The sequence below is a fragment of the Saccopteryx leptura genome, chromosome 2 (assembly GCF_036850995.1).
Source record: "Saccopteryx leptura isolate mSacLep1 chromosome 2, mSacLep1_pri_phased_curated, whole genome shotgun sequence".
In the NCBI taxonomy this organism is placed as follows: domain Eukaryota; kingdom Metazoa; phylum Chordata; class Mammalia; order Chiroptera; family Emballonuridae; genus Saccopteryx; species Saccopteryx leptura.
Genome location: NC_089504.1, coordinates 361,297,819 through 361,323,981, shown reverse-complemented (window position 1 = coordinate 361,323,981; position 26,163 = coordinate 361,297,819). Strand labels below are relative to the sequence as shown.

Sequence of the window (26,163 nt, the reverse complement as noted above, 5' to 3'; positions counted from 1 at the left end):
CCCAGCGCGTCCTCTCTCCACGATCCCGGTGGAGATGGAAGGCATGCCTTTCAGACCACAGAGGATAGAGCCAGACCCCAGCGCGTCCTCTCTCCACGATCCCGGTAGAGATGGACGGCAGACAGAGGAGCCATGGAGGATAGAGCCAGACCCCAGCGCGTCCTCTCTCCACGATCCCGGTAGAGATGGACGGCAGACAGAGGAGCCATGGAGGATAGAGCCAGACCCCAGCGCGTCCTCTCTCCACGATCCCGGTGGAGATGGAAGGCATGCCTTTCAGACCATGGAGGACAGAGCCAGACCCCAGCGCGTCCTCTCTCCACGATCCCGGTGGAGATGGAAGGCGTGCCTTTCAGACCATGGAGGACAGAGCCAGACCCCAGCGCGTCCTCTCTCCACGATCCCGGTGGAGATGGAAGGCGTGCCTTTCAGACCATGGAGGACAGAGCCAGACCCCAGCGCGTCCTCTCTCCACGATCCCGGTGGAGATGGAAGGCATGCCTTTCAGACCACAGAGGATAGAGCCAGACCCCAGCGCGTCCTCTCTCCACGATCTCGGTAGAGATGGACGGCAGACAGAGGAGCCATGGAGGACAGAGCCAGACCTCAGCGCGTCCTCTCTCCCCGATCCCGGTGGAGGTGGGAGGCGTGCCTTTCAGACCACAGAGGATAGAGCCAGACCCCAGCGCGTCCTCTCTCCACGATCCCGGTGGAGATGGAAGGCGTGCCTTTCAGACCAGGGAGGACAGAGCCAGACCTCAGCGCGTCCTCTCTCCACGATCCCAGTGGAGGTGGAAGGCGTGCCTTTCAGACCATGGAGGACAGAGCCAGACCCCAGCGCGTCCTCTCTCCACGATCCCGGTGGAGATGGCAGGCGTGCCTTTCAGAAGACCCAGCCCCGGCTTTCTTGCTTCGACATTTCCTCTGATTCTTTCTCCTTCTCGCCGCCTGTCCCCAGCGGATTCCTGGTCAACATCTGTTTCCTCTCGCGCTAACCGCTTTCTCAGAGCCCCGCTGGGTGAGGGATCCCTCTTTCTTGATCCCAAAACACACCGATGTCGCTTATATCGTGGTCTTTTAACACCCCACCCTGAAGTGTCCTGATTCTGTCTGTCCGCCCGCGGATCGACCCCACTGGTCCACCTTCACCTGCGCTACGGCTACCGGCCCAGGGGTTTCTTGCGGGTGAAACCGTGTTTCGGTCATCCTTGTGTCTGGCTCCCCACTTCAGTGGACAGTAGCATCGGATCCATGTTTTGAAACGGAAATTAACAGACTCAATCTCACACTCTTATCCTCATAATCCCACAGTCTGTGCCACGCGTCACAGCCTCTTCCCGACATACCCCCCCTCCTCGTGCCAGACGTCTGCTGGTCACAGCCAGGACACGGCTTCCGTTCTTTCTCAGTCTTTCGCGGCCATGGCCCGGACCCTGAACTTGGCTTTGATTTTCTTAAACAAATTTTGGAATAAGCGGATGTTTTTATCTTATGATGCCCACTGTCCTTCCCTCAAAGTTTCAATCAACAAATCTAGAGTTGTAACGTGTTAAGAGACCTGTTAACCATATTAAATTCTGAGGATAAAAACAAAAGAAAAATCTTTATGGCTCCTCACCCTGGTCCTTAAACTAATCGTCACATTACCATGACAATAGCTGGGGAAAGACACACTTGGAGGGAGTCTCATTGCTTCTGCGCTAGTCTTGTAGTTTTTGGAGCCGCCTGGAGCGTGGGAGGGTGGAGAAGGATAAATTCACAGCGGGGCCTTTGTGGGAATGCCAGCCGCGTCCAGATCGGCTCTCCTGCATTCTACACACTCAACTTTTTTAGCAAGAGTTTATTTGACACCAGGCTTGAAGATTAGGGGCAATTTGAAAACTAACTGAATTAGTTGACTGATTCCTTTGGCCTTCATTCTAAATGAGTCTGTGACCAGAATTTCCTCAACTTCTCATAGAACCGACCACCTTTACATGATGGATAATCAGTCTAAATAGTCACTGAATCTTACCGTGGCTTCTTCCAACCAGAGGAGAGCTGGCCGCTGTGTTGTATTACTTATTCTCCCATTCGCTCCCTGGATCCCCGGACGGCTCGCCGCAGCACGGAGCTGGGAGCCGGGGCTCAGGGGGGGCACACTCACCTCCACCCTGTGCAGGCGCTGCAGGAAGCCATCCAGCCCCACAAAGACGAGAGAAGACGGGAAATCCCACTCCCTGACTTCCTGGTTCTCCTTGAAGTAAGTGTGCAGATTCTCCCTCCTGTCCTCAAACACCTGCTTGAAGAAGCTCAAGGTGTCCACCGCCACTTGCAGTTTTCTCCGACTTCCCTCTGCCTCGCTTTTCAGGAGGTCTTCTGGGCGGAGGTAATCAGAGGCCTGGGATGCAAACACATCAGTGTCACTAAGCTTGGCAGCAAGCAGGACCTCCCACAGGGTGGCCGACTCCAACTTGGAGGTGAGTCATGGCCCGAGTAATATTTTTAGAAGCATAGTTTATTAAACGTGGAGCTCCGTGCTCAGTTCCACAGGCAGAGCGGGACAGGCGTTCGAGCCAGACAGCCCGTGATTGGCTGAGGGACGGGCAAGTGACCAATCGGAGACAAGGACGCACCGTGTGTCTCCCTCCTGTTGCGCCGCTGGGCGCGGGCAGATTCTTCTTTCCCAGGGGTTCTCTTGTGACTTACTGACTTTCCACAAGAAAATAATTTGGTTGCAAGAATTCTTTGAACCCTAACTATTTCCGTTACTCAGAGACTTGAACCGGAAGGCTGGGAAGTGGAAGCTGTGGGACAACCCTCCGCAGCACCACGGGGGGGGGGCGGCGGCGGAAATAACTGGGTCCCCATGTCATTGCCTCGGTCCTCACAGTAAGCCAAGGCCAAAGCCAGGCTTACCTCGGACTTTTAAGGTGCATGAGCCAATAAATTATCTTTCTTTGGTTGGGTTTCCTGAAACTTTCAATCTAAAGAGTACCCGTCTTAGAGTCAAGCAACCTGGCTTTCAGTCATGGGTCTGGTGACCTTAGACGACTTAGTAGTTAACCTCTGGGAGCCTTAGCCCACCTCTGTAAATAATAATAATGACTTAATAAGACTCTCCCTGCTTACCTCATTGGGGTCATCTGGAAATGACCAGGACCGTGAATGTCACAGCAATTTGTAGACTACAATGTGCTTCATAGATGTGAGTTATTATCAGCGCTCTCTACACTCGTTCATTGTTATCTCAAGGTCAAAGCCAATGTGGGGGTGGGGAGATCCCTAAACCTCCTTAGGGCACCCAGTTCTGTTCACACACACCCCTCGAGGTTCCGCCGCCCTGGCTGGAGCTAGCGGAGTCCCGAGGAAGGATGAACATAGAGTGTGAGCCGGGAAGCTGCCTCTCCATAGCTCCAGGCCCCGAGTTCTTCCTGTGTGCGGGGTGCTCTGTCCACTGTCAGCCTGGCCACGCATGATCACGTCAGAGCCTCATGGTCACCCCACGCCCCTTTGACACACTCCTCCCATCTTTGCCACTGCACGCAGAAGGCAAGTGGACACGGAGCCGATAAGCAACCTGACCAGATAGGTGCACGCGGCTCACAGGTAGTGACAGAGCCTGGCACGGGGACGTCTGACTCCAGAGGCGGCTTCTTCACGGTGAGTTAGGGCTCACGGCTGACTTAACACCCGTCTGTGGGCACAGACCATCAGGGAGGCTGAATTCCCCACCTCCACCCTGCACCAGAGCCCGGGGCGTGGGCCCAGGGGAAAGGAAGACTGTTCTGCCACACTACTGAAGACGTCTCTGTGTGGTTCTGGCTTGGGGTTAGTAAAATAGTTCTGTTGGGGAGAACCCTGTGGACCATGATTATTTCCTGCCCTAAAAAATATGCACGCTCTTCTCTTGACCCGATGCCAAATAGCCCCCCCCCCCCCAAGAGCTCCCTGGGAAGCTGGGGCAGCCCACCTGCTGGACAAGAAGGCGGCAGATCGCCTGCAGCAGCCTGGCCAGCCCCCGGGGAGGGCTCCCTGGGGCAACCCACCTGCTGGACGAGAAGGCGGCAGACCGCCTGCAGCAGCCTGGCCAGCCCCCAGGAGAGCTCCCTGGGGAGCCTGGGGCAGCCCACCTGCTGGACGAGAGGGCGGCAGATCGCCTGCAGCAGCCTGGCCAGCCCCCGGGAGGGCACCCTGGGGAGCCTGGGGCAGTGGGGAGTCTGGGGCAGCCCACCTGCTGGACGAGAAGGCGGCAGACCGCCTGCAGCAGCCCAGCCAGCCGCCCCCAGAGGGCTCCCTGGGAAGCTAGGGCAGCCCACCTGCTGGACGAGAAGGCGGCAGATCGCCTGCAGCAGCCTGACCAGCCCCCGGGGAGAGCTCCCTGGGGAGCCTGGGGCAGCCCACCTGCTGGACGAGAAGGCGGCAGACCGCCTGCAGCAGCCTGACCAGCCCCCGGGAAGAGCTCCCTGGGGAGCCTGGGGCAGCCCACCTGCTGGACGAGAAGGCGGCAGATCGCCTGCAGCAGCCTGGCCAGCCCCCGGGGAGAGCTCCCTGGGGAGCCTGGGGCAGCCCACCTGCTGGACGAGAAGGCGGCAGATCGCCTGCTGCAGCCTGGCCAGCCCCCGGGAGAGCTCCCTGGGGAGCCTGGGGCAGTGGGGAGCCTGGGGCAGCCCACCTGCTGGACGAGAAGGCGGCAGACCGCCTGCAGCAGCCTGGCCAGCCGCCCCGGGAGGCGGTAGGACGTGCAGGTGGCCCAGGTAAGACAGACCACGTGGAGCAGAGGTCGCAGTCGTGGCTTCACCTCCGGGAACTCCACGCCCTCGAGGACGTCCAGGTGGCGGGACAGCGGCATCAGGTGCGTGTGGATGTCTTCAGCCTCCGTCAGGGCTGGAACAAATTGGAGACGGTCACCCTTCCCTGCTGGAGCCCAGCACTGCCAAGGTGGAGCCCTGGTGCCCAGGGAGCAAAGCACCTGAACTCCCTTCCTAAACGGAGAGAGCAGAGAGGAGGCCGGTCCCCAAACCTCCAGCTCTTATGATGAAATGTGACCCTGGAGGAGCCCTGGCCGCTGAGGTAACGGTCTGAGGAGCCTTTTCGATGACATCCCTGCACCTGCACTTCCTGGCCCTCCAAGCCCCAGACTTGCTGAGTGGGATGCTCAGTGGTGACTTACCATTGTCTCTGCGGCTGCCGGCCCCAAGGCAGCACAGACAGATGACAGAAGACAGGCTTCCGAGTCAAAGAGATCTGCCTTCAAACGGCAGCCTAGGCACGGACCTGGTGTATGACCCTGGGCACACGGAACCGTTCTCAACCTCACAAATTGGTTGGACGGGAACTAATTTAAAGAGTCCTTGTGAAGGTCCAATGATGGTACCAACAGAACGTGCAATACACAGCTGGCAGAGCGCTGGCCCAGAGTAGGTGTTCCATACATGGTACTGTCTTTGATCCATGTTTGCTAGTACAGAAACCCACTGAGCTTCGGGAAGGAGAGGCCCCAGGAAGGGGCACAGACCGACGAGAACAAGGTTCTGCTGGCTTTCGAAGCCAGGGCAGTCTCCTACCATTTCCCCTGAACACAGTCAAGGAAGGAGGGCATGCCCTCACCAATCATCCTGAGGTGACAGAGAGGGGAAAGTAGAAAACCCAGTAGCATCAGGTACTAATTCTGCAGGGCAACGTAGAAGGCGCACAAAAGCCCGTTGAATAAACGGAAAAACAAGGCAGGGTTTATGAACGTTGGTCTTTCTCGGGCAGAACATCCGGGCACTAACAAGTGAGAGCAGATGGCGTTAGGTTATATTACGTGGATGGAGCTTTGTATTCATGCTGAAGGAAGCTCAAATATACCCTGGGCAGTAAGCAGTTTTCAGTATGCCAGACATTGTCCCACCCACCAGCCATGTACCATCGCACAGAAAGTGCTGCAAGGTAGCTTTATTACTCCCGTCTCAGAGGTGAAGAGATTAAGACCTGAGCAACCTCCCCAGAGTCTTCCTGTGACCTGGCCGGACCCGCAGAGCTAAGCAAAAGCAAGATTACCTCCAGTGCGCTATGCTGAACCCCTGGCTTGATGGTTTGGGGGCCTCACTGCACAGAGGAGTTTATGATATGTGTACGTTTGTACTCGATATGGAGTCGTGGAAAGCAGTGTGTGAATCAACTTTCTGAAAGTGAAATGTCATGCTAAAGTGAGTAGAGCAGTGGTTCTTAAAACAGGGGAGGGAGCTGGGAGTAGCAAGCTGCTGTGCTGAAGGCAGGATGTCGGAACTCAGCAGCCCCTCTGAGGAGCAGAGGCACCAGCTGTCACAGGTGCCAAGAGCAAGCAAGGGCCCTGAAGCCATCAGGCCAGAGCAGCTACCTTTTTATGCTGACTTTATTTTTAAAGAAAAACCTTATTTAATCTTACAAATAGGCACTCTATTGATTTTAAGAGCACAATACTCATGGATTGGCTCGTCCAGTCCAGGGTGCAATCACCTTAGCTCACAAGGCAAATGAAGAAAGAGAGAAGGACAGCGTCAGGCTTGCAATTTTTAAAAACTGTAAATATAAAAGGCCAGTTGCATAAGGCTCCCCAGTGGTTCGCTGGTAAATCTTTAACAATAATAGGCTTGCTGGAACAAAAGTCTTTATTCGTCGCTTCTGCCCATTTCCATGGTGTAAATATTGCCAACATTCCCAGCACGTCTGATTGAAAGCTGCCAGCTGCAGTTCACTGAGTGTTGGGGAGGAGAGGTTGAGAAGACTTGCATACAGTGGGCTGGCTCTCCTGAGAAACTGCAAGCCAGACCAAGTCCGTTCCAGAGCACGGCTGGACTTGGACCTCTGCTCTGCTCACATCCACCTACGAAAGGCCTGGCTGGGCGACCGGTCTGTATGTGCCACCCCTGCCCCTCGTGGCCAGAGATGATATCCACCTCCCTCATTAGTCTGTATGGCCCTGGTCCTTTCCCCCCGGGATACTGTTGCTTCTTGTTTTTTTCAAGGTTCTTTATCACAAGCCCAATCAATTCCACTTCAATCTTGTTCCCCACACACTTCCCTGCACTGGTTTAATCTCCTTCTTTATGTAACATTCTTTTCCGATTCATACCCACTAATCCAGGATATTTCTTTTCCCCTCCCTCTCTTCCGTCCACCAGTGAGCCAATGAAAACCCCAGACAGGACTAATATCAATAATGCACACAAACTGCCTCTAGCATATTCTTATTTTTTAAAGATCCCACCAAGATTCAGACCAAGTCTCTACCTAGCTCCTCTAATCAAAATTTCTTTTCTAATTTGTCTCCACTGCCATTATGTACTCTACTGCAAACACCTTTTTAAAGCCGGCATGGGAAACCTCATTTTTATAATAAGTAATAATGTGAATGATCATGGCCTATTAATCTCTTAATGTGAAAAATATATTTGGGGCTCGACATAACTGACAGATAAATAGGGTTTGGTGACGTGCTTCTTTATCTTAGAGCCCCAGGTCACAGTCACTTGCATGCCTCCTCTACCACAGCTGTCGTGTCTGCACACCCCCTGTAGTATTACATACGTTTTCTCTGAATCGATTCCCGCTTTGAGCTACGTAAAGTCATATAAAATAAAACTTCAAATCACTAACATAAATGAAAAGCTGGTATCGCTTACCAGTTACCTTTCAATGCATTTTTAAATATATATCTGTCCATACACCCCCCAGTGATCTCTCATATCAACAGTGGTACACATACCCTTTGGGGGGGGACACCGCTACCATTGTTTATTGAACTATAAATTGGAAGCAACAATTGATTTTTCTGAGGGCACAAAAACTCTCAGCAAAACAGTAAACTGAGGACTCAAACGGTCCCATGTTCCAAGCCAGTTACGTACCAGCAGACCAGGCTCTGAGATAGGGTTTGAGGGCCCAGAAGGACCTCAAAGACCTGGTCCTTATGCCAGATCTTCTCTGGTGGAGAGCATACTCAGAAACTTTACCACCGGGACTTCCATTGCCGTAGCTGAGTGGTTTCAAACCCCACACCTTGAGAAGAAGGCGGGACAAGGGACCGACCACTGTGCTATGGACACAGGACACTCCCCTCTTGAGCAGAGCAAATATACCTTAATTAGTTCTACGTTTTAGATCAGGGGTAGTCAACCTTTTTACATCTACCGCCCACTTTTGTATCTGTTAGTAATAAAATGTTCTAACCGTCCACGGGTTCTACAAAGTAATGGTGATTTACAAAGTAGGGAAGTCACTTTACTTTATAAAATTTATAAAGCAGAGTTACAGCAAGTTAAAGCATAGAATAATAATTACTTACCAAGTACTTTATGTTGGGTTTTCGCTAAGTTTGGCAGAATAAATCTTTATAAAAACAACTTACTGCCCTGGCCGGTTGGCTCAGTGGTAGAGCGTCGGCCTGGCGTGCAGAAGTCCTGGGTTCGATTCCCGGCTAGGGCACACAGGAGAGGCGCCCATCTGCTTCTCCACCCCTCACCCTCTCCTTCCTCTCTGTCTCTCTCTTCCCCTCCCGCAGCTGAGGCTCCATTGGAGCGGAGATGGCCTGGGCGCTGGGGATGGCTCCTTGGCCTCTGCCCCGGGCGCTAGAGTGGCTCTGGTCGCAACGGAGCGATGCCCTGGAGGGGCAGAGCATCGCCCCCTGGTGGGCAGAGCGTCGCCCCCTGGTGGGCGTGCCGGGTGGATCCCGGTTGGGCGCATGCGGGAGTCTGTCTGTCTTTCCCGTTTCTGGCTTCAGAAAAATACAAAAAAACAATTTACTATAGTTAAATCTATCTATTTATTTATACTTTGGTTGCTCCGCTACCACCCACCGTGAAAGCTGGAGCGCCCTCTAGTGGGCGGTAGGGACTGGGTTGACGACCACTGTTAGATGTACATAGGAAATTGTATTTAATGAAAAAGTGCTGAGAGAGAGGAAAATGTTTGAAAAGTCACTGCTGGGATTAAGCATATGTCGTATGAAACGGCAAAGACCTTCAGAAGCACATTCTGACCCACACTACTGAAGTGTAGGAGGAGGTCTGAAGGCAGAAAGAAAATGAGCAAAGTGCACTGGGGGGGTCAGGGAGCCCTGAAAAAAAATTTACCCACTTCTAATTATAGATTTTGCTGGCTCTGCAATTTTGACAAGGGCCAGTCTTGAATGGTGCTCAGATGGCCAGGAAATTGAAGCCCCCTCTGACAGCAGGAGTGGAAAAAGCAGAATGGAGCTACGAATGAAATAAAGACTTAGCGAGGAGCCAGGGGCGAAGGGACCAGTACTCCCGAGGTTAGAGATACCGCTGTGCATTGTGCAGTGCAGGACAGCCAGCAAAATACTTCCATCTGTGTTAGCTCCCAACAGCCCAAGGAAGTAGGGGGGACTTAGGTGATAATCACAGTGTATAATAAAGTTCAGAGAGGTTAGGCCACTATTCCCAGGTCACAAAGCAGTGGAAACGCAAACAGAGCAGAGGATAGCTGCTTTCTGCTTCTAAGATGTTTTGGTTTTTTATTTGTTTGTTTTTGTTTTTTAAGTAAGAGGAGGGGAGATAGAGAGACAGACTCCCACATGCACTCCGACAGGGATCTACCTGGCAACCCCTGTCTGGGGCCGATGCTCGAATCAACCAAGCTATCCATAGGGCCTGGGGCCGATGCTTGAACCAATTGAGCCACTGGCTGCCCAGAAGAAAAGAGAGAGAGAAGGGGGAGAGGGAGGGGGAGAGATGCAGATGGTCGCTTCTCCTGTGTGTCTTGACCGAGAATCAAACCCTGGACATCCACATGCCCGGGCTGACGTTCATCCCTGAGCCAACTGGCCAGGGCAAGATTCGGTATTCTTACCATGCTAGACTGTGTCAGGTCGGAGGGTTATAAGGACTTGAAACTGCTGAAATCAGGGAGGGAAGATGATAATTCAGACGGACGTATTTATGAAAATCCTTGCTGTTCCTCACCTGCGGCAACGTCTCCGCACATGGCTCGGAAAGCCGGAGCGTAGCTGCTCTGAAGCCTGTCCAGGAGCCCGGCCAGGCCCCGAGCCTTGATCGCTCTCAGCTGCTTGTAGATGTATCCCAGATCCTCGGCCCTGCAACGCCACGGAGAAGGACGAGCGTGAGCCCAGGCGAACGTCAGGACACTCAGGTCACGCTGTGATGCCCACCCTCAGACAGCGGGTCCCTGCCTCGGGTCACTTCCACGGGGCTGGCAGGACACTCAGGTCACGCTGTGAGGCCCACCCTCAGACGGCAGGTCCCTGCCTCGGGTCACTTCCACGGGGCCGGCTGTAGGACACTCAGGTCACGCTGTGAGGCCCACCCTCAGACGGCGGGTCCCTGCCTCGGGTCACTTCCACAGGGCTGGCTGCAGGACACTCGGGTCACGCTGTGAGGCCCACCCTCAGACGGCGGGTCCCTGCCTCGGGTCACTTCCACGGGGCTGGCTGCAGGACACTCAGGTCACGCTGTGAGGCCCACCCTCAGACAGCGGGTCCCTGCCTCGGGTCACTTCCACAGGGCTGGCTGCAGGACACTCGGGTCACGCTGTGAGGCCCACCCTCAGACGGCGGGTCCCTGCCTCGGGTCGCTTCCACGGGGCCGGCTGCAGGACACTCGGGTCACGCTGTGAGGCCCACCCTCAGACAGCGGGTCCCTGCCTCGGGTCGCTTCCTCAGGGCCGGCTGTAGGACACTCAGGTCACGCTGTGATGTCCACCCTCAGACGGCGGGTCCCTGCCTCGGGTCACTTCCACGGGGCTGGCTACAGGACACACATTCAGGTCACACTGTGAGGCCCACCCTCAGACAGCGGGTCCCTGCCTCGGGTCACTTCCACGGGGCCGGCTGCAGGACACTCGGGTCACGCTGTGATGCCCACCCTCAGACGGCGGGTCCCTGCCTCGGGTCACTTCCACGGGGCTGGCTGCAGGACACTCGGGTCACGCTGTGATGCCCACCCTCAGACGGCGGGTCCCTGCCTCGGGTCACTTCCACGGGGCTGTAGGACACTCAGGCAGGACACTCGGGTCACGCTGTGAGGCCCACCCTCAGACGGCGGGTCCCTGCCTCGGGTCACTTCCTCAGGGCTGGCTGTAGGACACTCAGGTCACGCTGTGAGGCCCACCCTCAGACAGCGGGTCCCTGCCTCGGGTCACTTCCACGGGGCCGGCTGCAGGACACTCGGGTCACGCTGTGATGCCCACCCTCAGACGGCGGGTCCCTGCCTCGGGTCACTTCCACGGGGCTGGCTGCAGGACACTCGGGTCACGCTGTGAGGCCCACCCTCAGACGGCGGGTCCCTGCCTCGGGTCACTTCCACGGGTCTGTAGGACACTCAGGCAGGACACTCGGGTCACACTGTGAGGCCCACCCTCAGACAGCGGGTCCCTGCCTCGGGTCACTTCCACGGGGCTGGCTGCAGGACACTCACTTAGGTCATGCTGTGAGGCCCACCCTCAGACAGCGGGTCCCTGCCTCGGGTCCCTTCCTCAGGGCTGGCTGCAGGACACTCGGGTCACGCTGTGATGCCCACCCTCAGACGGCGGGTCCCTGCCTCGGGTCACTTCCACGGGGCTGGCTGCAGGACACTCGGGTCACGCTGTGATGCCCACCCTCAGACGGCGGGTCCCTGCCTCGGGTCGCTTCCACAGGGCTGGCTGCAGCCCTAACAGCCAGGCCTCTGTCCCCAGGACTGAGCGCAGAAGCCCACAGAGGGGGCCGGGTTCACAGGGGCAGCTGCAGCAGGGAACAGCAGGGAACAGCAGGGACAACTGCTGTGAACACCTGGCGGCCCGAAGGCTTGGCAGCTGGAGGTCATTAGCTCTGGCAGTCAGGCTGGGGGTGGGGTGAGAGAGGTGTCGCAGGGAGGCTGCTGGAGAAGGGGCCCCCTGCAGGTCAGCCGGATGCTCAGAAACCGGGGGACAGGACGGGACATCTCAGCATGGCGGCACCAACAGGATGGAAGCCCGACAGGCATGCCTGGTCCTGTGACATGGACACGCCACCATTCCATTCCATGCTTCAAGGACAGGGACATCTGCTCCAAACCTCTATCTCCTTTTGAGTAAAAGATTAATCAGCACAATGATAAACAGGAACAAGGAAACAGGGAGGCAGAGGAGAATCAGCAGGAGCAGTTAATGAGGTCTTTTTGGAACGCAGCGGAGCTGGGACCCAGTGCACGACAAGCCTCCTCGCCCTGCTAATGACCAGCCAGGACCTAGGGGAGAGAGGCTGTTCTGTAGCCAGCTGTCAAAACTCCCCTTTTTCTTCAGCTTCTAACAAAACGTGTGTGTGCCGATAGCCTTGGCTATCCAAAGAGAAGACAGTAGGCAAGAAAAGAATATGTAAGGAAAAGAGACTGAATTCCTTTTACATGTAGTTGAAAGAGCCCCTGAAGGAACGTCAGAAGATGCAGGGACTGCAGCCCGAGAAAGAGGCCGCGTGGAAAAAGTGCACTGGCCCCGACCGAGGACACCGAGCCGTCAGCTCTCGGAAAGTGAGAGACACCCAGGATGGGACAGGTCTCAGGCTGCTCCCTCAGCCACTGTCCTCTGTAGGACGTCTCCCTACCGGCCACGGTTAGAGCGTGCCCCTACCTGCTCTTCCAGAACTCCAGCTCCGCCTTCGGGCTGGGCTTCACCCCGTGTACGAGCTGCGGGGAAGGCTCTTTCTTGAGGACCCTCTGCACCTGGCGGCTCCATTGGATCACTGCAGACTCCGTGGCGTAGATGACTGACTTATCCGGGGAGTCCCAGCTGTGAAGGGAACGACAGATCTCCTGAGGGTTGGAAACAGCTTCCCGCTGGGTGTCCCCCAAACGAAACCCAGTGTGGAAGAATAAAATAGGTGGGAAATTCCGTCTAGTTCAGGCATTCTTAACTGCTGTCGGACTGCAGACGGAGGAGTGTCAATGAGAGTACAGACTGCACCGGTTCAAGCCCGGGCTCAGCAGAATTCTGAAGACTAGTTTAAGAACTTGGTTGAGTTCTGTCCAGTCTGTGTGTCGATGCAGAGATACACGGGACAGAGAGTACGAGCAGGACCACCCAACCTTCCTGGGACCCCACTGGTGTCAGCGGCCCCCATCTTGACAAAGTGGTGCATTCCTCCCGCAGTACATCAGCTGTCCCCGGGAGGAAGCGTGTCTCCACACTGAACCGCATCTACCTCCCGGCAGGTCTCTCATTCCGGCCTGAGGTCTGACCTCTGCATCTGGGGGAAACAGGGTCCCCTCCTCTTCCGCAAGGCGCACCGTCAGCCATCTGCACACTAACACTAGCTTTATTCTGTCCCCCCTTTTCCAGCAAAATAGGGAACTCCCAAGCCTTGTACCTCATGTATCCTTTTAATAAACAAACAGGCAAACCAGAATTATTTTATGAGTTAAAAATGAAAATTCTATTTTGGTTTGCCTTTTCACTGACCCTTCAATGAAAACTGTTCATGACGAGAGCTCATGCCACAAACGAGCAAGACAGGGAGTCTACCATTCCCATTTTCATACCAGAAAACCACCTTCCCATAATTCAGTCACATTCAGATTTGCTGAGCAAAGATACATCACAAGAGATTGCAGAGGCATTAAAGGGGACGATGCTCTCCCCTTCCCAAAATATGATCCTGCCTCTTGGGAAATCATCAAATTTGAACAAAGGGAGATAAACTCAGTAATTATTACAGACACATATGCTGAATGTTATGTTAGAATATAAAAGGAACGGGAACTTGAACGGTAATTTGTATTTATTTATTGTGAAAATTGAATATTTTTATTCAACCACAATACGTTTTCCAGTTGACTGGGAAATCGTTTTAAATCCTACATGTAGCAATTTACTTCCAATGGCAAAAACTCATTTTATAGTGCACTGCCATCCCCTGCGTTACTTTTTCTTTAGGTCAAATCACGGGCCCTGAATACACAACAATCGTAGTAATACGTTGGGAAACTCTTGGCATTCGGGCGGCCTGAGCTCATGCAGGGAGGTGGCCCACTGCCACAAACACACAGAGATGCTGGGTCGTCTCCAGGCACCGGTGGCCAGGTGGCATTTGGGGATATTCCCATCCCATCTGATGGAGGTCATCCAACTTGGAAGTCGCCCTGACTTCCTTCCCCCAGATGCTCATTTAAAGTGCGTGTCTAGTACATGCTGGGTATTAGCGGGTTTGGCGTTGTGACTCTTGGGTAATCCCCTTTCTCAAGTGTCTCTGACTAAGTCACAAGAGCTACCATTTTCCAAGCGCTATGAATGCGTGGCACTGCCCTAAGAGCTTTGGGGATGCCATCATGAGAACCCCGAGTACGAGGTAGGTGCTGAGGCCATCCTCATTTTACCAAGGCGGCAACTGAGGCTGGGAGAGGTCAGACGGTTGCTTCCCGGAGGTCCAGTGGGTCAAGCGGCAGAGCCTCGACCGAGAGCTCGGAGCCGGAGCTGCACCCTGAGCGCAGTGTGACCTTGCGTCACAGCCACTGCCGTTTTATTTCAGACACTCGGGGAAACAGCAGAGACAGTGGGCTCTGTCCTGGTCCTCCGCCCGCCCGTGTTGCTGTGTTGAACCAACAGGACATTTTAATATTAGAATCTAAAACCTCAAAAGGATGATTTTCCTTCTACCGGCAATGGCTCCAAACGGAATTGCCAAACGGAAGGGTGATTTTTATCTCGGTGAACCCGCAGATGAAAAACTCTTTTCTGTGTTTGAGTAATTCCCTCCACGTTAAGCATCTTGTTAGGAGCCTCCCTGCCCCCAACACACACACACACACACACACACACACACACACACACACGCACACACACACAGACACACACACACAGACACACAGACACAGACACACACAGACACACACACACACACAGACACACACACACACAATACTGGGTAGAATATAACAAAATACTCCATTTAGATACATAGCCTGGCTTGAAAGTAAAAAGGAAAGAATTCTCATGGGACAGAAACAAAGCCAGCTTGTAGCTGGAATACTAAGTGGTAGCTGCTGGCAGATGTAACTCCTAAAAGGAGAAGAGCCGGGGGTCTTAATGGCGGCCCAGGCCCAGGAGGCATGGCTGACAAGCTCTGACAAAGCCAGATTTGTTTCTATGCGGAAAAAGAAAATTCCCGGGGCCCTGAAGAGTCTCCAGCTGCAGCGGGCGGAGGAGGGGCTGGACACGGAACAAGAGCCCCCAGAGTTGGTTCCCGGACATGACGCGCCGGGTCGGTGCTGGGAAGCGGCGTGCTGTCTCCCAGACTGGACCTGGGCTTTTGCCAACGATGAGACACTGTCCTGATGAGCAAGATCCTGACATCGGCGGGGCTGCTCTCAGCCCTGAAATCATTCTGAGGCCGCGATGCTGCGACGGCCTCCGAAGACGTCAGGCGGAGCGCGGGGGGAGGGCGGTGACCAGCGCAGGACGTGCGGTCCGGTCCGAGGACGTCAGCAAACCGCGGATGGCGGGCTTGTGTGGGGAGTAAGGAGACCGGGCAGAGTCGCGGACAGAAAAGTTGTTGTAAAGAACACGGTCAGATAAGGCAACACCTCCTCGTGTCTCGCACGGAGGCCCACGCGGCCGAGCGGGCGGTACTTACACGGTCTCCCTTCCAGAATCCACGAACTCCGTCGTTTCTGAGCCTGCCGGAAGTCGCAGCAAAGTCTTCCCCCTCACTTGCTCAAGGATAACCATGAGGTCACACTGGAGGCTGTGGGCACGCTGCTGGACATCCCGACATACGACATGAGGCCAGTCCAGGCCATTCTTCTGGTTGGCCAGGTTGGGGGTGACCACCTGGAAGGGAGGTGCACAGGAAAGAGAGGCAGGTGTTCTGCTCAGAAAGCCAGGCACCACCTTTTTGCAAGTCACTGTCCTGTAAGGCGTGATTAAGAGCCAGTGTGTGTGCTGCCTTGGCATTTTATCATCAGATAAAATCAGGAGAGCCTCAAATAGCCCATCACCAGCTTCCTTCCCCACTTCGCTCCAACACCTCAGGTCCACTGGTCAAACAGTCCTCCTTATCAAGCGGCCCAGGCATAGACACTGTTTATCCCTGAGGAACGGGCTTCGGGTCTCTGTAAGCCAGTGGAACTATTCCAACAAGCCAATTGCATCCTCCAGCAAGAACCAGTAGGGCCCACGCACTTGACACTACAAAGCTTGTCCCCCACAGCCCCTGGCTGTTCACGTTGTTACGCAGGGTGACCCCCTGTGGTCCTGCCCTGCTGACCTCCTGTGGACTGTGGGTGTATGTGACCGATAAACTGCTGTCAGTCTGCAGTCAGTGTTGTGCATTCAGCTATCCCCATTACCCTAGGGCAGGAATCCCTACCTAATCAAGAGGGTGAAGAGGAGGTGATGAAACACAGGATCAATGCGGGTGAAGATGACCACCTGTCTCCAGGTGGGGTGAAGTGGCATCTTAAACAAGTAAAGCAAAGTTGAGCACCCTGAAGCTATCAGCTATCTGTAAGGTGAACATTGGTTTGTTTTGGACACCCAACATTGTTCCTCTCCTTTTAGTACCCATCTCCAGATCACCCAGAGGTGAACACTGTGAGTAAGTCTGAACTAATGAGAGCCAGGCCCAAGTCTCTTATTTTAACTGAGGAGGAAGAGGAGTGCTCTCTTTTTTATGAGTATGAGGCTACTAGTGGCCATCTTGCTACCATACAGAGCCTTAGAACGGTGTCCATGTGGAGAAGAGGGAGTTTACAGACAGAGAAAGACCAGTGCCTATGACATCGTTTGAGCTCCTGCTCCTGCACTGTTTGAGCTAGTTTGAACTGAGTTTTCTATCACTAACAACTTGAAAAGTCGTAATGAATACATCTCACCAGGAAACGCTGCCTGTCAAATGCTCATGACGAATGGAAAGGGGATACTATAAAGAGAAACAGAAAATCCAGTAATGTGATAAGGAACTGTTACATTAATAATGAAAAAAAGACATAGGGATTTATATGATTGGTTGGATTCTCTAGGTGACCAGCAAGTCTGTGTGGCTAAAAAAAGTCGAACACCTGTCTCTACCACCTGGAATCCAAGAGGGTGGTCCTCGCCTGGTCTGCTTGAACACAGCCACTGAACTGAGAACTTACAATCAGAGCTGAACAGAGTCCCAAGAAATAATAGGTCACAAAGTGAGCTTTACACACATTCAGGTTAAGAAAGGACCCTTTAAGAAGCGCCCATCTGCTTCTCCACCCCTCCCCCCTCTCCTTCCTCTCTGTCTCTCTCTTCCCCTCCAGCAGCCAAGGCTCCACTGGAGCAAAGTTTGCCCGGGCGCTGAGGATGGCTCTGTGGCCTCCACCTCAGGTGCTAGAATGGCTCTGATTGTTGCAGAGCGTCGCCCCCTGGTGGGCGTGCCAGGAGGATCCTGGTCGGGCGCATATGGGAGTCTGTCTGACTGCCTCTCCGTTTCCAGCTTCGGAAAAAAAAAAAAGAAAGAAAGAAAGGACCCTTTGGACCTAGGGCAGAAATGATAAACAAGAGAGAAGAGAGAGTATTAACAAGAGTTTTCTTGAGATCTCCAAGGCAGGGACTGTGTCCTTATTTTTTTTATCTTTATATGCACACAATCCCCCTGCATCTAGCAAGCACTCCATAAACGTCCACAGAGTAACAATGTATGCTGTATGAAGAAAAAGTGGCCGGGGGTCTGGCTTGGACGCTGGACGGCTTTGAGAGACAGCATGACAATGCATGTGGACTCTTTATGAAAGGAAAAGCCACTCATTCACTCGTTCAGTTCAATGACTATTCACGGAGCTGCCACTCTGGGCTGGTACTGTCCTAGGTGCTGGGAAGGAACACCGGTGACCAGCATACATTCAAAGATGCCTGACCTCATCAAGTTTCTATTCCAGTGGAGAAAGAAAGAGTCAATCAACAATAATAAGACTTACGGGGGGCGGGGGGGGGCAGTGAGGAGAATCAGGGATGCGGGCTGGCGGGGTACAATTTGCAAACGGAGTGACTGGTGCGGGCATCCTTGAGAAGATGGCATTTGACTGGAGTGGGAGGACAGGGAAAGGGCTGTGTATGCTCTGGGGGGAAGTCCATTGTGGTGAGAAGGAGCAGGCCAGGCAAAGGCCCTAAGGAGGGAATGTGTCTGGTACGATGAGGAGGGAAAGTATAGAGACCAGCAACACCAGGACAGGGTAAGAAAAGTAGGGGTGAGTACCGGGGGCCAAATTACATGCAGCTCTGCTTGTGTGGAAGTCTGATTTCTACTCGCAGAGACACGGAAATCACTGAAGGGTTTTGAGCAGAGGGGTGAGTGACAAGGTCTTTTTCAGTAGGACCGCTCCAGCTGCTATGCTGAGCATAAACCCTAGGGGGCAAAAATGGGAAAAGAAGACCAGCTAGCAACTTATCACTATAACACAGAAGAAAGTGGCTTGGCCCAGGGGAGTGGGGGAGAGAGAGGTAAGAATGCTCTGCTTCTATATTAATTCTGAAACTCAGCCTATGTGGCTTCTTAGCGGATTAGTTGTGGGATTGTGAGAAAACAAACCACCAACAACAAAAACAGGAGTCAGGATGACTCCGAGGGTGGGGTCTTGAGCTGCCGTGAACAGGTGTGGAGAAGAGTGGAGTAAGTTCTCAGGAGTCTGTTCTGGACACATGAGAATTTTATATACCTGTTGGACTGCTACCTGGGGGCACTGGGTTGCCAGCTGAATATGGTAGTCGGGAGTTCGGAGGAGCAGAAAAGGCTAGAGATTTGGGGGGTGTGTGGAGGCTTCGGATACAGATGGTTTGGAAAAGTCTAAAATTAAATGAGCCCTGCAGAGGGATTGGGGACAGAAGATGTCCCAGGTGCGAGCCCCAGGACTCTCCAATTTTCAGAAGCTGAAAGGAGGGGGGCATCTTCCGTGGGAACCGAGAAGGAGTGGCCACTGCAACGGGAGGCCACAGGGCAGCAAGCAGCAGGGTTAGCTTGCCGGCTGGCATCAGAGGGCAGCTGCCTGCCTGTCTGCAACAGGGGACACAGATATTGGCATATGGGGTCGACACAAGAGTTTGTAGAAATTTTATTCTATTGCTTCCCCCCACTTTTTTTTTGGTATTTTCCTGAAGTTGGAAACGGGGAGGCAGTCATATAGACTCCCGCATGCGCCCGACCGGGATCCACCTGGCATGCCCACCAGGGGGCGATGCTCTGTTGCAACCAGGGCCATTCTAGCACCTGAGGCAGAGGCCACAGAGCCATCCTCAGTGCCCAGGCCGACTTTGCTCCAATGGAGCCTTGGCTGCGGGAGGGGAAGAGAGAGACAGAGAGGAAGGAGAGGGGGAGGGGTGGAGAAGCAGATGGGCGCTTCTCCTGTGTGCCCTGGCCGGGAATCAAACCCGGGACTCCTGCACACCAGGCCGACGCTCTACCACTGAGCCAACCGGCCAGCCCTCCCCCCCCACTTTTTTTTAGATGAAGAAATGAGCAAGAGCATCACAGAGTGAGGTCGAGAGAAGAGATCTTGGCCATTTGAGGTAGAGGGTGGGGTGATGAAAGCATGTAATAGCAATCTAAAAGGCGAAAGATTTATGTGATCTGAAGAGAAACCAGAGTATGTAATAGCAATCTAGAATGAGAAAGCAGTTGGAATAGGAAGTGTGGGGTGTCTGCTGGTAAGGGGTTCCAGGTCGTGAGTTTATAGGGGACCCAGCTGGTTTTTCACAAGCTGCATTCAGCTTCATGGGTGCAGGGGTGGAGCGCGCGGGTTGGGTTTCACCAGGACTGTCATTGTGTCACACCAGTACAACAAAGCAGGGCAGAGGCCGGTCAGGAGTCGATGCAAGGGCATGATGATCATGACGGAGCAAGGCTGGGTAAGGGGGTGGGGGGCGTGGGTGAGGGTGCGGGACAGTGGGAAGGCACGGGGTCACTGGAGTGGAGGTCCCTGGAAAAGTGGGCATCGTGGTCAAAGAGGGGATGGTCATCGGTAATGCAAGGTCTGGGGATGGCCATGGGAAGAGACGGTTAAGATAGGGAGGGGTCAAGGTCACCGGACAAGAGAGGTCCGAGGAGCACAGAGGCCAGGCTGTGGAAGGGATTGTCTCTGTGTCTACTGAAATAGCCGCATGTTACAACAGCAGCCACCTCGCTGCCCCAAGTCACTGCAGGCCGATCCTGAGGGAACGAGGACAGGGCCATCGGTGCCTGTTGCAGCTTTGAGGGGAGAGCGTGGCTTCATCCGACGGCATGGGATTCGAAAGGGAGGCTTGGCGACAGGAGTGTGGAGGCGGCATGGGGGTGAGGGGACATCGCAGCCCCACCTCCAGGCTCAGCAGTGGCCTCAGAGGCTGAGGGACGAGGGGACATCGCAGCCCCCACCTCCAGGCTCAGCAGTGGCCTCAGAGGCCGAGGGATGAGGGGACATCGCAGCCCCCACCTCCAGGCTCAGCAGTGGCCTCAGAGGCCGAGGGGTGAGGGGACATCGCAGCCCCACCTCCAGGCTCAGCAGTGGCCTCAGAGGCATGGGGACGAGGGGCCATCGCAGCCCCACCTCCAGGCTCAGCAGTGGCCTCAGAGGCTGAGGGACGAGGGGCCATCGCAGCCCCACCTCCAGGCTCAGCAGTGGCCTCAGAGGCTGAGGGATGAGGGGCCATCGCAGCCCCCACCTCCAGGCTCAGCAGTGGCCTCAGAGGCTGAGGGGTGAGGGGACATCGCAGCCCCACCTCCAGGCTCAGCAGTGGCCTCAGAGGCCGAGGGCAAAGGTAGCAGAGAGCCTCAGGGAGAAACAGATCTCAATCAAGATGACCAGGACCGGTCGGAACAGCGAGGACACTTTTAAGAGGGATGCAGAGTGACAAGTCCTGTCCCTTATGAATTGATTGCCTTTAACATAACGCACTGTGCCGGGTGTCCTAATCTGTTACTTGTACATTTCCTGACAACTCAGTAAGGCAGTTTGATGCTGACAGAGGTGAGCTCACCTGCTCACATCATGCTGATGAATTTGACAGAACGGGAGCTGCTGCGAGGGGGTCCTCAGGGGAGAGCAGGCAGGGTGGGAAGGACGGGGCTTCGGGGACGGGGAGATGGGGAGCTCTGCAGGGCACCCTCGACTTCGGGGTGCACGGGAAAAGTTGGAAGCATGCTTGGATAGCCTACGAACTGCTGCCAGAGGTTTTGAGAAGTGAAAGTAAATGCCTGGAGGTATTTAAAAAATAATTTTATTTCTATTTTTCAATAGATTACATTTACATGGTGTAAATTTTAAAAGTATGAAAGCTTTTACAGCAGAAAGGAAGTCTTCTGCCTACTGGTTCCTCATCCACCCAGTTCCCCTTGTGGGTTACTCTGTTATCGAGTGTCCTTTCTTCCTTCTTTCCGGCCTTCCTCCCTCTCCTCCCTCTTGTTCCTTCCTTCTCTCCCTCTTTCTCCTTTCCTTTCTTCTTGCTCTGTTCTTACTTTACTCCTTCTCACCTTCCGCCTTCCTTTCTCTTAACAGAAATGGCAACATACTAGACAGAAAACTGTGCACTGCTAAAAAGTTATCTTAAATTGTGGCATTATCCACAATAGCCAAGAGGTAAAGGAAACCTAAGTGTGCATTCATCGATGAATTGATAAGAACATGTAGTATCGATATATACAATGGAATACTAGACGGCCTTAAAAAGGGAGGAAATTCTGTCATATGCTACAACATGGAAGAGCTTTGAAGACATTATATGAAGTGAAATAGCTAGTCGTGAAAAGATAAATACTGTATTATTCTACTTATATGAGATACCTTTTTGAGATATCTTTTTTTTATTATTATTCAGTGAGAAGAGGGGATGCAGAGAAACAAACTCTGGCCTATGCCCCAACCAGGATACGCCTGAAAAACCCACTAGGGGGCAATGCTCTGCCCATCTGGGGTGTTGCTCTGTTGCTCAGCAACCGAGCTCTTCTTAGTGCCTGAGGTGGAGGCCATGGAGCTATCCTCAACACCCAGAGCCAACTCACTTCAATTGAACCATGGTTGCAGGAGGGGAAGAGAGAGAGAAGCGAGAGGGGTTAGGGTAGAGAAGCAGATGGGCGCTTCTCCTGTGTGCCTTGATCGGGAATTGAACCCAGGACATCCACATGCCGGGCCGATGAGCTACCACTAAGCCAACTGGCCAGGGCTAGATGAGATATCTAAAGTGGTGAATTTCATAGAGACAAAGTAGACATGGTGGGTGCAGAGGCTGGAGGAGGAGGAGGCAGAGAGTTGTTTAGTGGGTATAGCGTTTCAGTCACGCAGGATGTGGCAGGGGTGGGGTCCAGGGATATGTTGCACAATAATGTGCATGTGGTTGACAATGTTATACTTCACACTTGAAAACTGTGCGGAGAGTAAATTTTATCTTATGTGTTTATCTTAAGAACTATTTCATATCAATCATTCCCTTTAATTAATTATAGATGGACCTTAATTCATTCATCCAGTTGCCTACTGAGGAGCATTCAGTTTCCAATCGCTTTTCAACGCACCAGTGAAAATTCTTGAACATTTGAGCGTTTGAATTACTTTCAAATTACTTTTGCTTGCTGGGCTACATTTTCTGGGCCATGACACCAAACTGCAATGGAATCATTGTCCCCCACGTATATTAGGCAGAGTTCCAGCTCTGAATCTTGGCTCAATCTGCTCCCCACACCTGAAAGCGACCTTGCTCTCTCTCCTAATTCTTCTCTCTTGTTCAACACTTGAGGCTAAGCATGGTTCTCAAGACACAAGCCACATCTCTCCTCTGAACCAGGGACACTTCTTTCTATCATCAGTATTCATAAGTGGATTTGATCCCAGCTCAGACTTCTGCAGAAATGCTGTCCAGACAGTGCACAGCAGTAAAACCATTCTGGTTGTTAAAATACTGACTTACTTCTCTACTGAGGAACCTAGCTTTTAGGGCCCCTCCTGAGGGCTCCCCTTGCCCCAGATCCTTCCTGGAGACTCTCCCCTCCAGACAGCCTCCTAATAAAGCAACTAAAGGGGCTTAACACCAGACTTAGCGGAGAGCCTCCAGAATCCGGGTTCAGCACTGGGGCCAACTTGTCTCTACAGCAGTCAGGCGAGTTGCAAATATATGAGTAATTCATGGGTGAGATCTTGTCTTTATTTACTTGGTAGTCACCATTGCACCCATCACATGAAACCATTTAGCCAGGACTCTGTAAATACTTATTTCTTGATCTGCACAATCCAGGGCATCAAGCCCCCAGAAGCACACGCATTCAACTTACAAGGAAGTGTGCTCTCATTCCAGAAAGATCTAAATGGCCCAAGACTCTCCTGAGTGCTCCCTCCTGAATCTGCCTTCTTTAGGCTTCTGCTACGACGGCACCAGAGCTCTCCCAAGAGCATGCTTCCTGAGTTCCAGGCAGACCCCTCCAGAAACCTGCTGGACATTTCCAACTGGATGCCCCCTTTTACCAGGGCAGCGGGCTGACCTTTCATCTACGGCTGTGTCATACATGAGATGAAGATCAAAACCAAGCCACCTCCGGCTTTCGACTCTTCCTCAGCAGTAAACACTGTTCATAGCCTCACTGACCCCACAGAAATGCCCCTTTGCGCCCCACTTCTGGCCTTCCCCAATGCCAGGTTACACGAGAGTAAGGAGCTTTCAAATGAGGACCGCCCCGGCGGACTCTTCAGATTCTGGCCTCCTCTTGACTCCTGCTGGAACCCTGATCCGGACAGAACCAAGTCGTGTCCCCTCACAGTCTCGCTCTGAAATGGACCCGGGTTCAGTCTTGCCCAGCTGGTCCTCTGGGTCTAGGTGCCCATCTTGCCCCGCCCCCACAAAGCCCCGCCCCGCCAAGGCCCCGCCCCACTGTATAAGCCCCGCCCCTCACACCGCCCAGGCCCCGCCCCTCCCCAGGCCCCGCCGACGCCGGGTGTCCCTCTGCCCTGCCCCCCTCCCGGGGCAGCAGTGCGGGGTCCGCTCCCCATCCTGACCTCAGAGAGCAGCGCCGCCAGGTGCTCCAGCGGCGCAGCGGGCAGGTCTCCGCAGAGCACCGCGCCGCGGAGGCTACCGGGCCCCGGCGGGTCCGGCCCGGTGCGCAGGAAAAACAGCCCCTTAGCGCAAGGCGTGCCGCACTCGGGTCGCGGGTCCAGCCCGGACCGCAGCGCCAGGCCCCCGGGCCCGAGGCGCACCAGCAGCGGCGGCTGCGGCACCTCGGCTGCCTCGGCGCCCAGGAAGGCACGCAGCAGCCGCCCCGCCTCGGCCGCGCCCGCGCAGCGCTCCCAGGCGCCCGCCGCCGGCCGCAGGCTCCGCGCCACGAAGGCGCCCAGGAGCCGCAGTCTCGGGTCGACGCCAGGGTCCTGCTCTGCCGTCTCCAGGGCCGGTGCGGCCCGCTCCTGGGCGCCCGGCATCGCGCTCTGACTCCGGCTGCCGCGGTGTCCCTGGCGACGGGGACGCGGCCGGGAGGCCCTCCTCTGCTCGCCTCCTATTGGGCGCAGGACGTCTGGCCCCGCCCCCTGCAGGCTAACCAGGTAGGAGAGGGACCGCGAGGGAAGGGGGCGGAGCGCGTCGCTGTTGCTAAGACACCAGCCGACGCTCTTGTTTAACGGCTGCTCTCTGGAACTGGGCGTGCTCAATTCAAGGGCAAGAACCTCGGCCACGAGAAGGAGGTCAGGGATGTAAATACTGTTAAGGATCCTGCTGACTGTGGTCAGATTAAATTCTTGAGAGGTCTTCCAGGCCCTGAATAGATCGCGGCTCACCCCACTATTCCCCAAATGCGTCAAACTTTTACCAGGGGTCCCCAAACTAAGGCCCCGCGGCCGCAAGCGGCTGCTTGAGGCCATTTATCCGGTCCCGCTGTACTTCCGGAAGGGGCACCTCTTTCATTGTGGGTCAGTGAGAGGAGCACATTGACCATCTCATTAGCCAAAAGCAGGCCCATAGTTACCATTGAAATACTGCTCAGTTTGTTGATTTAAATTTACTTGTTCTTTATTTTAAATATTGCATTTGTTCCCATTTTGTTTTTTTACTGTAAAATAAGATATGTGCAGTGTGCATAGGGATTTGTTCAAAGCTTTTTTTTATAGTCTGGCCCTCCAACGGTCTGAGGGACAGTGAACTGACCCCCTGTGTAAAAAGTTTGGGGACCCCTGTATGTCGACTCACAAAATAGATGTACGGGAATTCAGCGACGTTTTCATTTCTTGGTGACTAAAAGGCTTCAGAACAGCGCTTCTGTGGCCCTTGAACATTTGAAATGTACTGGTATGATTAAGGAATTGGATTTTTAATTATCTTTATTTAATTTGAGTTTCTATCAGTAGCTATCTTATTGAACAGCTCAGCATTTTAATATTAATTATAAAAATAATGTGTTCTTAAGTTTCTTGCTTTGTCTGTGCCTCAAATGTGTGTCTATATGCTGACACATGGGTACTCAAAACTCAGAGATCACTTTGATTTCCATGAGTATGGCTCCCAATCAGTTCTCGACAAAGCACTATTAAATATATAGGGTGTTCAGAGCCTCCTCATCCTTCCCGGGTGTCTGGATCTTGTCTTCAAAAGAGGATAATATGAAGCACTTTTTCCTGACCTCAGAAGTTAGCATTTGTCACCTACTGAGTCCTTCACGATGATCCATATAGCTAGCTTGGCCATTTACATGTGTGTAAGGTGTGAATGAGACAAGGAAAGTGACAAGCTGGGAAGCATGAAGCCTGCAGGTCGGGAGTGAGCTCTCCTCTAACCTACCACCCTGCTTTTCCTCTTTAACCAGAAGCTGCAGGGTTTCTGGGTGAAAAGAACATGCATCATGGGCTTCAAAGGAATATTCACAGAATAAGAGTTTATCAAAGGCAGCCCAGCTAACGAGAGCCCCTCAGGGAAAGCTCATAGCTGGAAGGTAAAATGATTGATTTCCTAATAACTGAGGCTCAAGAGGTGCTGTGATGAAAACATCTGCATGAGTCAATGAATTCTTATGTTTGTAGAGAGTGTTTTGCTATGGCTGGATTCAACAGTAGGCAGACCAACTGTGAGTGGTGGGACAGAGCAAGGGCACTAAAACAATTTTTAAGATGGATTTGATAATTGGCATATCCAAAAAAACATCAGGGGATGATAGAAATGTTGGGGGGCTTCTGACATATATCCTTTTCTAGAGGTTTTTACTTTGCACACTGGAAGGCATTGTTGCCCTGTTAATTAATACTCAGGACCTGAAATTGTGTCAGCCCTGCT

At 53.6% G+C, this 26,163-nt stretch overlaps 1 protein-coding gene across 1 annotated transcript in view; it reads right to left on the bottom strand.

Moving 5' to 3' along the window:
* Positions 1-24,326, bottom strand: part of DNAH9 (dynein axonemal heavy chain 9) — a 277,538-nt gene extending 253,212 nt beyond the window's left edge. The window contains 6 exon segments of the mRNA XM_066364537.1: positions 2,147-2,380; positions 4,655-4,866; positions 9,930-10,060; positions 12,568-12,726; positions 15,566-15,762; positions 23,910-24,326. Of these exon segments, the coding sequence (XP_066220634.1) occupies positions 2,147-2,380; positions 4,655-4,866; positions 9,930-10,060; positions 12,568-12,726; positions 15,566-15,762; positions 23,910-24,326 (1,350 nt within the window).
* Between the last annotated feature and the right edge of the window lie 1,837 nt (positions 24,327-26,163).